The sequence below is a fragment of the Python bivittatus genome, unplaced genomic scaffold, assembly GCF_059951505.1.
Source record: "Python bivittatus isolate LINGU-HERP-01145 unplaced genomic scaffold, Pbiv_v1 ctg000970_np1212, whole genome shotgun sequence".
NCBI lineage: Eukaryota > Metazoa > Chordata > Lepidosauria > Squamata > Pythonidae > Python > Python bivittatus.
In genome coordinates, this window is record NW_028277121.1 from 757,067 (window position 1) to 770,866 (window position 13,800).

The 13,800-nt window shown below is 36.7% G+C and overlaps 1 protein-coding gene across 1 annotated transcript in view; it reads left to right on the forward strand.

The window, feature by feature from the left end:
• UBE2K (ubiquitin conjugating enzyme E2 K) overlaps positions 1-13,800 on the forward strand; it is a 32,133-nt gene that overhangs the window by 8,573 nt on the left and 9,760 nt on the right. The window contains exon 2 of the mRNA XM_088131217.1: positions 9,907-10,000. Coding sequence (XP_087987343.1) covers positions 9,907-10,000 — 94 coding nt within the window. The remainder of the gene's footprint in view (positions 1-9,906; positions 10,001-13,800) is intronic.

The following is a 13,800-nucleotide window of genomic DNA, read 5'->3' on the forward strand; positions in this document are numbered from 1 at the left end:
CAAAATTCTGAAAAAGCAAGTTTCCTACTTTGAAAGAAGAAAATGGCGAAAGTTGCCCTTGCAATACAGAAGCTGGTTTAAAGTATTTCTCACTGTTAGCATAAAAATAAATAGAATTAAGAACTTTTACCTCTCTTTGGATTACTGTATATTTTTGGCTGCTGCCTCATACCACTTGTCCTAAGAATAAACATTCCTGTATTTACAGGTAGTTATTTTGGAATTGACATGTACCGTATTTTTCCGACTATAAGACGATACTTTTTTCTAAGATCCTTACCCTAAAAACTGAAGGGCGTCTTATTCAAGGAAGTCAGCCGAGAATCGTGGTTGCAAAACTGCCAAACTTTGTTTCTGCAGAGAGGCTCCTTCCTACTGCTAGCCTCCAATCACGAGTGAAATAGCTTGTCTCCCCAACAGACTTCCTCCAATCACGAGCCTGATGTAACTGACGTCAGCTGATGCTGAACAAGCCAATTGGAGGAAGGCTGTTTGCAGAGACAAGCTATCTGCAGTTTTACTCGTGCTTGAATGGAATCAGTTATGCAAAAGAGCCTGGAAATAGAGCTGCAGAGAGACGGTTTGGACCTCCTCCCACCGAGTGTACCAGGTAAATGTTAACTAATTACTAAATAAAAATGTGTTCTGCACTATCTTTAAAATACTGATTTTTTAATTTTGGGCTGGAAAAGTGGGGGGCGTCTTGTACATGGGGGCGTCTTATTGTCGGAAAAATACGGTAAGTCTTCTTAGTGTTCATCAATCTGCTGTAAAGTGATGTGGCATTGACTTGTCATGTACAAAAAAATTATTGTGCAGAATCTTCCTTGACTGCGCGCTTCAGTGTTCACGAAGAAATAGTACACAGGGAGTGACTGGGAAAACTGTATTTGCAAACTAAATGCAAATGTGATTGTGTTTTTGTAACAAATCGCCAAAGAATAAATCTGTAGGTAGATCCATAAGAAATAGATGCTTTATGCTGCACTTCCACGTAAACACACTTCACAATAGAATAGGTCAGAAATGCATGGTTTGCAGAGCATTTCCCAAATAGAATGAGGGTAGAAACTCAAATTGATTTCATTTCATTCATATTAAAATTTAAATACAGTCAAGATAATTCCTTTCCATGTATTGAATACATTTTCCATCTGTCATATTAGAAATTAGAATTTGGTGGCAACTTTGGTGGGAACTTTGACTGCCGTCTCTGAGGCATTTGGAGTCATATGGCCCTTGGATCGAGTGAGATAGGCAGACAGCTAGAAAGGCAATTCAGGTGATAAGATAGATGGGTCTGCAAAAAAAACGGTAATGCCCAAATGTCCATAATCTTAGCTGCATACTCGCTGAGAAAGGCAATGAAATATGTTCTTTTTCTTCAGAATTCATCTTGGGAAAAGCCTGTGCTGCTTATTTTCAGCAAAAGCTATCTGTTAGCAGCTTGGCTGGCATGTACACACCCTCTTAATGGACTCACATTTTCTTGCACACAGCTATTAATTTCACCAAGGTTTCTCAAGCTGTTTTTTGTTCTTGTCATTTTTAAGTGTTTACAGGTTGCTTTTAAAACCACGTGTTCTCAAGGCAGTTTACAGTAGTGTTAATAGCTAGAAATTTTAAGTCTGGGTGGGGCACGTTGTAGTCTCCAGATTCCGATGGGATGGATCTTCCATCAGCCTTTGACAGTGCGATTAGTAGGAAGTGTTGGTGGGACTTGTAAGTGAGCAATAAACAGATGCAGCATACAACAATTTCCACTACATTATAGAGTGAAAACATCCCAATAAAATGTGAATTAAAATAAATGTGAAAAAAACATATTCACTGTCTCTGCTAATGTAAGTGATTTTAGAGGGAAGGCCACAAAGAATAAAGAAAGGTCTCTGCAGCTAGTATTATGGGGTTGTGTAGTTCATTTTGACAAAGACAGGTCAGCATCAAAAAGGCTAACCGACTTTGAACGTAGGTGATTGTGATGATGCAAATTATGTGGTGATGTAAGTGTATCTTCATGTAATATGCATCACACAAATGATGTAAATGGATGCAAAGGGCACACTTTGCTTAATGATACAAATATGCAAATGATACAGATGGCAGTGGAGTTTTGTTCAAAGTTTACTCAGTCAAGGTTTGGAAATTGGAAATTTCACCATGCAGATTTTTAAATAAATGCATGGACGTTCGTTTTAACAATTGAAAGCAGAAAGTCTGCCCTAGGAACTTGAGGGTTGCATGGAGATAACAAGATAAGACTCTAAATGAGTGTATATGCTGATTGGTGTGTTTGCTCAGTGCATTTCTAAAGCAGGTGGAAGAAGAAAAATGATTGAATCTGGACTTTGAGGTGTAGTTCAATGGAGGCTATAAATAACTGCAGAAAATAATGTTTCATTAAATTTTATTTTTTTCACAATCGGCAATTTTAAAAGATATTTACCTACCGTGTAGCTATAACATGCGGAGTACTGTTACCCTTGATTTTTGGAGGGTAGGAACCTCCATTACAAATGGAAGAGGAGTACATTTTGTTGCTACTGGATTCTTTAAGCCTTCATTCTCGTTCTTCCCGAGTGGAAAAAAAGAACCTAGCATTTGCCGATGCACGCTGCCAGATATGTATTTGTAAAGATTACAGGGCTAAATCTATTAAAGGCCGCTGGACTACTGAGCAGTAAATTAGTTGTACTGAACCAGGGTGACTTGTTTAACAACATTATTTTATACAGTAACATTTGCAGTAAGATAGACCCCATGCTAAGATGGAAAAAGTGCAGAGGGTATAGGCTAGCCACATAAAAACAACTTACTGGAAATATTCAAAATGAAATGAGTAATATAGGGTTTTATTTATAAAATTGTTGTTTTAAATCATTTTTAAAATTATTGAAACATCTTTAAAACAGTTTAACCAGTTTAACAAGGAAATTGTTATAAATTGAGGTCATTTTGCCAAGCACCAAAGGACACTGGGAATCTTTCTCCTTGTTTCAGTAGCAACAAAAGCAGTTTAATGGTTTGCACCATAACCTAAGTATAGTTCTGCTCTTCATTTCCAAAACCCATAGGAAACTTAAGTAATTCCTGAACTGTAACTAGTAGATACATTGGTAGTTGATTTATTGTACGTGTGTAACTGTGGGAGATTAAATTACCAAAGCAAATATATTTATATGTCTTATGAAAAGTAATACAATCCAAAAAATTATATTATGTAGAAATAAACATGTCATTACTTTTTCAAATATCCATGTAAACAAGTCAGATATAATTAGGGACAGTCACAAAGGTATGCATGACGTAAACAAGCAGCCCATGCTTGTATTAGATGACTCAAAAACGATAGGGAGGTTTGAATCCCAAAGGAAGACTGGCTAATCAGGAGGATTTCCATCTTCAGTTAAGCTCACTTAGTGACCAATGAGATTTAGGCTCACATTTAACTTCTTTCTATCTGTGAAGAGTTTTCAAGAGAGAATTTGCGGTTTTCCCACTCTTCACTAATACACGATTCTTTCAGCCACAAGTAGAATTCATTGTCCAGTTTAGGATATAGAGATGAGAGCAAAGCATACCTAAATTTGTACCTTTTATAGACAAATAAAACTCCGTTATAAACACAGTTAAAATTTCAGGAGAAATTACTTACTCCTTTTTCCTTGCATGTTTTTCCCTTCAAACAATTTTGTTAAAAAAATTCAGAAGCCAGACACTTTTACATGATGTAGGGTAGCTCTGCTTTCACCAAAATACCATCATAATTTTTCTTAAAGTATATTATGTACTGTATGAAATGCCTAGTGAAGTAGATATTGGTGAATCATCTTGTTCTTCTGCTTTTGGTTTACATATGGAGCAAAATAGCCCAAATGATGTTGAAAGGCAGAGAACAGTGGAATATATAACCTGATTGCTGCTGCCACTGTTTGAAAATGTTTTGTAATAGTTATAATTAGAAGTTGTTATTATGTTAAAAGATAAATATGAAGACATACTAAAGTTAAGCTTGACTTTTGAGGACTACATGGATGCACCCATAAAGTTAATTTGCCGTTCTTTTCTTCAGTAAGTTCCTTCACTTACTAGCATGGCCTATAGCCTTGAAATTCCCTGTTGCTCTATCAAAATACTAACCAACCCTAACCCTGTTTAGCTTCCAAGCCCAAATCATGTTGGTTAGATACTTCTGCCTGTTGAGACACATTAAAGAATATGGATCTTTAAAAATACCAATTCATTATATTTGAGTAGTTTGAGGAGTTCAATGTAAGTTTCAAAGATAGCGTATCCTATTCCAAATAAAATCTAACTGTAATTATGAGGAAGAACTAAGAATCTTAACAGAATTAAGCATTAATAACTGTATTGCCCATGAGAAAAACATCCAAAATTTATAGACACAATATATTAATTAGGCTAACTGAAGTTTCACAGAATCATTGCAACTTTGTAGAAGGTCAGTTAGCTTATACTAAAGGTATTTTGTCTATGGATTAGGAATAGTGTGTTCTTTTATACTGCACAAATTGTGTTTCATAAATGAAATTAATTTCATATTTGAGAAAAACCAGTGAAGTGTAGTGAAGGGAAATATAAACACTTCAAAAAATTGTTTAGATGGGGTTGATCGAGGATTTCTGAAATTTTTTATCCTACAAATAAGTTTGCCTGTTATGTTGCAAGACAGACATGAATATGATATAGTTTATTTAAAGAAAATCACACTTCCATTAACATGTCTTGAAAAACTAGTTTGTAAGTTAAGCAGAAACTTTGCTGAGGTGAGTGGGCAGAAGAGATACCAGAGGGCAGGGTACGACAAGGCAGCAAAATGTTCCCAGATACCATATGAAATATGGAATTCTGTCACGACTGACCCATATAGTACATGTTATAGAAGCATTGTAAGTTCTAAATAAATATAAGCTACTAAATCTTGTCTAGGAAAACCTGCTTGGATGAACGATTCTTTTAAGAAATGCAATCCAGTTTGCATGCAAATTATTTTTAAGCCCTTCCATGTATCAGCCTCTACTATGTAGAATTCATAAATTTGGAGCTACTGGGATTTGCTGTTTTATGTAGGCTTGCATTTATGTTACCAGGACTGTATGAGAATGGTTTCTTCCTATGATTACAATACTGTTAAAAACCCTGGTCAATATGAATGGCTAACACCAGTATAAAATGCTATTTTTAAGGGTATGCTGACAGAAGAATGTTGGGATGTAAGAGCCCCTTCATTTGATTTCTGATTTTTCATGTTAACCTGTCAGCTCAGGAATAAGTGATAATATGATACGTTCCCATCAACAGAATGCCATGCCATATATTATTTAAAATATACTTTACTGAATTTCAGTGATTGCGTAATAGGATTATAGCCTTGATGTGCTAGTGAAATCACGAAGATATGGTATAGGCCAGTATTTCTCAACCTTGGCCGCTTGAAGACGTATGGGCTTCAACTCCCAGAATTCCCCAGCCAGTGCAACTATAGATGTGCTGTAATTACAGTGGTGTTAGGAGACATCTATTACTAGAGAGTGATCAGGGATCAAGGGAGGGCCCAGTAACTATTGCCCAATTATTCTGCGAATGAGAAGCATGTTGATACTCCTCATATCAAAAGCTTAGGCTGGAAATTGCTAGCAGCAGCAGCAACCATGTGGTTTACATGGCTTTGTATCTCCACTGTTGTTTTCCAGCTGGTAAGGAGTACTGTGCCCTGAAACATTTTCTAGGTGTATCAACTAGAATTGGGTATTTGACCAATGTAAAGAGACTGAAAGGGGGTAGGGGAGGGGATGCCTCTTGGTTGAATCCAGAGCTTGTTTTTCATGATGGAAGAAAGTCTTCCAACTACAGTACAGTGATGGAAATCTACAGTATGTTGGGGAGGTTATTTACACAATCCCCTCTACAGTTCCACATGCTTTGCATTATTTCATTTAATAATGACCCCAGAGCAACATTTCAGGGAGCTTCAGGAGAAGGAAAAATTATTGCCAATGTCCTTCCCATTCTTCCTTCATGTGTCTTATGAGTTGAATTTCTCATATGGAACTTAGATCCAATTTTTAGTTAACTGACTAAAATGTATGACAACATTTGTTCAAAGCACTTATATTAAAAATACAAGGATAATTTTCAGCAGATTTAATACTAATATAATTACAAGTTTAAAAATTAACTGTTGTAAAACAATAACATTAGTAGTGTATTAAGGGCACCTGATTTGTTGTATTCCCCTCATTCTGTATTTTATTCCACGTATCATTTACCACATTTAGAGTAGTTTGCATGCTCTGTCATCTCCAGTTTTATTCGCAAGCTGTGTTGGGCTGAGTCTGTGACCAGTCCAGGGTCATTTAATGAACTTTATGGCTGAATTTAGATTTGAATTATGATCTCCTTAAGTCTGATGTCCACACTATAGTTTTTTGGCAGTGATCATTAAAATCAATAACTGCTGGTATTTCTATTTGGGGGTAGCTGCTATTACAGCAGATTAACGTTGCTATTCTCCTAGCTCTGCTAGTAAATTGCAGAAGACTCAGTGGGCATTGCTATTTTGCTTTTTCCTAAGAAAAAATTCTGAAATGAAGTAATTTGAGACATCATCTGTGTGGACAGTGGATAACAGTCTATTCTCTGTAAAGCTCAGGATGTATTGTTTTTATTGTATAGATTTTTTTCCTAAGGAAAAGTAGGTTCCTCAAGCTGTTTTTTGGGGGTCATTCTGTGTAGTAGCTTGTCTGTTAGGACTAGTGCAAATACCTGTATTACTGCATGATGGGTACTTTGACAGTGAAGCCTTTGGTATGATCCCTCAGTATCTATGCCTTTTTATAACTCTACTGGTTTGAGTTTTTTTTTTTAAATAGGATACTGTATACATATTTTAAATAATTATAATAAAATAAATAAAAATGGACCTTAAGTAAATGCAACATGAACTTTACTTATATAACCTTGTCCCTTTTCTCTCTTTCTTTAAATGGACTATATATGCCAATTAAAAATTATAAGCAGTGAATTAGAACTATGATAATAGTTGTCCATGGCCAAATGGTAGACTTATTGGAAGAAACATCAAACTTCTCAAAGTCCTTTAACCAACAACAAAGTGTACTCTTGTTCCAAACTCTCATGACAGTATAGTATGTACTTGGAATTATACCTTGAATGTGCTAGTTTATAAGTAACTTCTGAATGTACATGGTTGCCCTTTTAAGAGACAGTAAAGCAAATGTGGGTTTGATTGTGTCAGATTGTGATGTTCCTTGCCATAAATGCATTTTCTACTTCCCATCTATTCCCTGTTCTCCTCCATCGCAGACACTGATTGATATGTATGTATGTATGTATGTATGTATGTATATGGTTTTTTTTATACACACACACACAAACACATATACACACGAGTTATAAAAAGGCTGTGTGTGTGTGTGTAGTTAAGAGATGAGTGATTCTTGGTGTGTATCTGCATATACATTGTATTAAGCTAAAAAATTATTATGAAAACGTGTATGCATATCAATATTTATATATGATGGAAACCTAACTGCCACGTCTATCCTTTCTTTCTAAAAGAATAATCAGTCTTGCTCTGTAGAATAAAAATGGAGATCCAATGTGTTGTAGTACTTAAAGTGTTGAATTGGAACTGGGGAGATCCAGAAGGTCACTGGGTGACCTGACCAGTCAACTTCTCACAGTTCAACCTACCTCACAGGATTGTTGCAGGGAAGAATATATGTGTTATATGGTTATACAGTGGGGCAAAAAAGTATTTAGTCAGCCACCAATTGCGCAAGTTCTCCCACTTAAAAAGATGAGAGAGGCCTGTAATTTTCATCATAGGTATACCTCAACTATGAGAGACAAAATGAGAAAAAAAAATCCAGAAAATCACATTGTCTGATTTTTAAAGAATTTATTTGCAAATCATGGTGGAAAATAAGTATTTGGTCACCTACAAACAAGCAAGATGTCTGGCTCTCACAGACCTGTAACTACTTCTTTAAGAGGCTCCTCTGTCCTCCACTCATTACCTGTAGTAATGGCACCTGTTTGACCTTGTTATCAGTATAAAAGACACCTGTCCACAACCTCAAACAGTCACACTCCAAACTCCACTATGGCCAAGACCAAAGAGCTGTCGAAGGACACCAGAAACAAAATTGTAGACCTGCACCAGGCTGGGAAGACTGAATCTGCAATAGGCAAGCAGCTTGGTGTGAAGAAATCAACTGTGGGAGCAATAATTAGAAAATGGAAGACATACAAGACCACTGATAATCTCCCTTGATCTGGGGCTCCATGCAAGATCTCACCCCGTGGAGTCAAAATGATCACAAGAACGGTGAGCAAAAATCCCAGAACCACATGGGGGGACCTAGTGAATGACCTGCAGAGAGCTGGGACCAAAGTAACAAAGGCTACCATCAGTTACACACTACGCCACCAGGGACTCAAATCCTGCAGTGCCAGATGTGTCCCCCTGCTTAAGCCAGTACATGTCCGGGCCCGTCTGAAGTTTGCTAGAGAGCATTTGGATGATCCAGAAGAGGATTGGGAGAATATCATATGGTCAGATGAAACCAAAGTAGAACGTTTTGGTCTAAACTCAACTCGTCGTGTTTGGAGGAGAGAGAATGCTGAGTTGCATCCAAAGAACACCATACCTACTGTGAAGCATGGGGGTGGAAACATCATGCTTTGGGGCTGTTTTTCTGCAAAGGGACCAGGACGACTGATCCGTGTAAAGGAAAGAATGAATGGGGCCATGTATCGTGAGATTTTGAGTGAACACCTCCTTCCATCAGCAAGGGCATTGAAGATGAAACGTGGCTGGGTCTTTCAGCATGACAATGATCCCAAGCACACCGCCCGGGCAACGAAGGAGTGGCTTCGTAAGAAGCATTTCAAGGTCCTGGAGTGGCCTAGCCAGTCTCCAGATCTCAACCCCATGGAAAACCTTGGGAGGGAGTTGAAAGTCCGTGTTGCCCAGCGACAGCCCCAAAACATCACTGCTCTAGAGGAGATCTGCATGGAGGAATGGGCCAAAATACCAGCAACAGTGTGTGAAAACCTTGTGAAGACTTACAGAAAACGTTTGACCTCTGTCATTGGCAACAAAGAATATATAACAAAGTATTGAGATGAACTTTTGATATTGACCAAATACTTATTTTCCACCATGATTTGCAAATAAATTCTTTAAAAATCAGACAATGTGATTTTCTGGATTTTTTTCCCCATTTTGTCTCTCATAGTTGAGGTATACCTATGCTGAAAATTACAGGCCTCTCTCATCTTTTTAAGTGGGAGAACTTGCACAATTGGTGGCTGACTAAATACTTTTTTGCCCCACTGTATATGGTTTTGTATGAAAAGTGGGCTATAAATAAAACAAATTTTAAGCTATTTTAGAATGTGATTACATTATAGTAAACATGACGAATGAAAAAAAAATGTAATCCATCCTTAACTGGGATATATTTAAAGTCATTTTTTTATCACAATGCATCTAGAGTACATATTAATCAAAATTGTCAGTTGCTGTTTAAAAAGCATGATGTTAGCCCTACACACAATTAGGCTACATAACAATCCCATTGTTATGTGAGCTTTAAACAGCTTGACCCATAAGAAGATTTGGTTAATTTAATAAAGGGAATGTAGTATTTTAGTTTGACCCCAAACTAATTTTAATACTGCAGAAATATAATTTCAGAATTGTAAAGGATTGGACTTTTATTGGCTCAAATTTGAAATTGAATATCAAGTATTAAAACAAACTTGTATGGCAAATTCACTTTTCTAAATTTAGGTGAAAAAACAATCTAATTAATAGTAAATCTCTAACTGTCTTTTTTCTGTTTTATTTTTAAGACAAGCAAAAATCAAATTAAAGTAGATCTTGTAGATGAAAATTTTACAGAACTAAGAGGAGAAATAGCAGGACCTCCGGACACACCATATGAAGGCAAGTAATTTTTTTCTGTAAATCTAAAAATTTCAAATCTTGTTAATTTTTAAAGTTCATAAGAAAAGTACAATATGTCTCATTTTGAAAGTTCTTTGCAAACTTAAATATTTAATATAACCTTGAAGCTAGTCATTCATATAGGATAACTGAAAGTTGCTTTCTGGTTTATATTTCATACCTACTCAAGCTGATCTGTAGTTCTTACAGTTCTTATGGTCTGCTTTTTGTGGAAGCTTTGCTTAATTTACCAGTGAAATATCTAAATATTTAAAACAGCATTCAATCGTTATTCCTTGGTGATATTTGCACAATGAAACAATTACATAAGGATTAGGTTTTACATTAATAAAATAGCTAGGGCAGGCAGAACTGCAGTGTTCTGTTTCCCTAAACCAGCTATCTGGGCATCCTCAGGATACGTGCATTTCAGTTCTGAGATTCTCAGCAATAGCCCTCTGGGGATTCTGAGAGTCGGTCCATGCTTCTGGAGAACTCCCAAGTTGCAGAAAGCTGCCCAAAATATTTGATGCCAGATAGCACTCAGAATGGTTTATGTAAGATGCTGCCATTTTGGGGATCAACTGTGTAGGGCTTTAGTTTTTGCATTGAAAATGTAACTGTTTCACAGGTCTTTCAGCTCACTTTTTTCTCTTCTCACCTTCCCTTCCTTGACACAGCATAGCAACAAAATTCCAAGCAGCTGGTGGGTATCTGCTGACATGTGAATACTTAGAAAGTTTAAGTGTATTTAGATCTGTCTCTTCTGCTTATATTAAATAAGTAGTTTTCTTAATGTAAAGCTGTCCTGTAATTTCTGAAAAATATAAAGGACAAATGCTTGGCACTGTAGTTAATGCAGAATGTACCTTAAGGAAAACACTTTTTTAAAGTCAAAGCACAAATGTACAAGTCTTCTTCCTTCATTGGGTGTTCATTTAAAATGAATAGTGAATAGCTGTGGAAAACTGTTTCATCAGTGTAACTCCTTTTAAAACAGTTGTTTCATATTGTTCTTTTTGGGGGGACTCTTAAGTTGGTTTTCCCTCAAAAATAATGTAATCTGAATTCAAGTTTTTTCATCTTTGTTGTGGTTTCTGTGCAGGCCCCTCATATAGGCTGTATGCTGATATAAGCTGTGTACTTATGTTCATGACTCCAGCTAGAAAACATCTGTAGTTAGGCCAGATGGTGGAAGCTTGAATGTCTTCAAGGAATATGGCTGTAGTGTTCCCACTGGATTTTCCTCTCACTGGTAGAGCTATGCTTTCAGGGAAGTCACTTGTGAACCATTTTTTCCTTTCATGTTCTTTCTGTCTTGGCCTTTGTAGACTGTCAGTTTGCATAGCTTTTAATTTTAATTTGTTTTGTGGATAGCCTAAGGAACCATGACTCAGAGACTGCCTTTTATCTCAGAAGTGCTATTTTTGCTAGAGCACATTATCATGTTTGGATGCCTATGATCATAGTCTTCTTTTTTCAAGCAGGCAATTACCTAATCAAATTTTGTGGGTGTTGCTTCATCTTTGTTAGATACATCAAATTAAACACCCTGTTCTACAGAGAAAAGTGCTTCAGAATAGTTCCTTCAGGACTTTTGCTTCACTTGGACAGGCTTATATAAGAGGGCAAGATCACTGGACTTTCAGCAAACTTCCATCCTCTTCACTCAGATTGGTCTGCCTGTTTCTGTGCCATTGTCCAGGTCTTGCCAAGTCCTTCCTGGTCCATGATTATCCCCTTGAGAACACTTGTCAAAAAGATGACCTAAGACTTCTGGAACACAATCAACCTTTCAGGGATACTAGGAGTTTTCCCTTGGAATTGCAGGGCAGAATCACAGCCGTCCAGTATACCAAAGGAAAACCACTGAGACCATGCTAATTACTACTATTCTTTTTACATAATTAGTGTTAAAGTTGTTGTTTGCTCAATACCGTTGTTATTAGTATGTGGTCTCCATCATTTGAGGAACGTAAACGCATTATATAATAATGGAAAGTTATCATGATATAGGCAGATTGGAGATCAGGTTCTCGGTTTCAGTATCATCTTTTCTTTCTGGGAGAGGCCTATTTTGGTTCAGATAGCAAAACTACTGAATACTCTCATTGAACCTGCCATACTTTCAGTGAAGTTGCAGAACTTTTCTAAGACAGTCTGGAACGAGACTTCTCCCCCTACTTAACCCAATATTACATTCTTTACCAATTGAGATTTCTTTTATTCAAATAACAGATAATTGAGAATTCCTCTTTGAGGAAAACACCTTTCAGTCAGCATCAGATAGAATAGGAATATATCCATCATATGGTTTGTAACCAGATTCTTCACATATAGATTTGTTCCATAAAAGGTCTAGAAATACCCCAAATACATAATTTCAAAAACCTGAACCCCACAAAAGTCCTCTGTCATTTTTTTCCTGATTTATCCAATGCTAGCCAATCATTTATCCTCATTTCTTCAACACCTCCAGCCATTACAGAATTCTATATTTTCAGTTTGAATTTCAACCTTACTTATAAAAAGACCCAATTGTACATACGGGTCTTGCATTGCAGTGGAATAAGAATGCTTCGTTATTTCTTCTAGAATTGCCATGCTTGATAAAAAGATTTTCAGAAGATGTATTTGCTGCCTTTACAGTTAAGTGATTTTGACTTAGAGGCATCTTGTGATTGGTACAGATTGCTAGATGTTTTTTTTTTTTTAATTTATAGATCAGTACTCACCCAGCAGCAAAAATGTCTGTTACTAGGACGTAAATGTGTTAACTTACACTTCCTTACTGCTAAATTTAATGTCTTCATTCTGCTTAACGTGGGCAGTATCATCATGCAATGTTTTCTCAAATTCGTCTTTCTTTCCTAGGGCTCCTAATGAAATTGTTGGGCAGAAAATGAGGGGAGGGAGTTCCTTTAACTGAAATTTGGTTTTGCCATTCATTGTCTTTACACTGAGGTGTTTTTTTTAAAAAAAGTTCCTCAACTATGCAAAATATATAAAATTCATAATAGCTTGAATATCCTTGGGCAGAGTCTACTAAAAACTTTGAGGGCTCATAAAGGCCAACCCAGACAGGAAGTAAATTGTAAAATCCTACTTCTCTGGTTCAAATCAAATCAAATCAAAACCTTGAGGATTACCTAATGTCCCCCCCCATATCCAGAGCCCATCCCTGCCCATATCTCCTTATCCCAAACACCCTTCCTGTCTAACAGCTGCAAAAGTGAGGGCAAGAACAGAGGCTTCTCTTCTTCTCCCTCCACTTTCTGTCTTTTTTGAAGGCCATGGTAGTTTGGCAATTTCTAATTCTTGAAAGGCTCTTGTGCTACTGCCGTTGTAACTTTACAGGGGAGGGGAGAAATGTTTGGGGTGTGGGGGATAAGCACTTGACAACAAGGATTGTAGAGGACAGGGAACAATGTATGGGAGAAAAGAGAGGTTTATCTCAGAAAAAAATACCTAGTGTCTTCAGATCTTTAAATCTTTTCCAGAGAAACTCTGATTATTCTTGTGCTAATACTGTATAAGGGGATCCTGGGAGATTTGCCACTCCTAATAATTGTTTATTCTCCTTGCCTGTTATTTGGGGGAGGTAGTTTTTTGGCATCATCAATTTACATTTAAATTTGTGTTTGTTCCTTGCTAAATTGTCACTGGAATATTGGAATAATCTCACAAGGGCTTCTCTTTTTTTAATCAACTGAAGTATTTTATTAGTAGCTTTTAGTAGATTGTACCATGTGCCAAGAGCTTCTCTAGTGAGTAAAAGACAACAGGAATAAATAAGAACA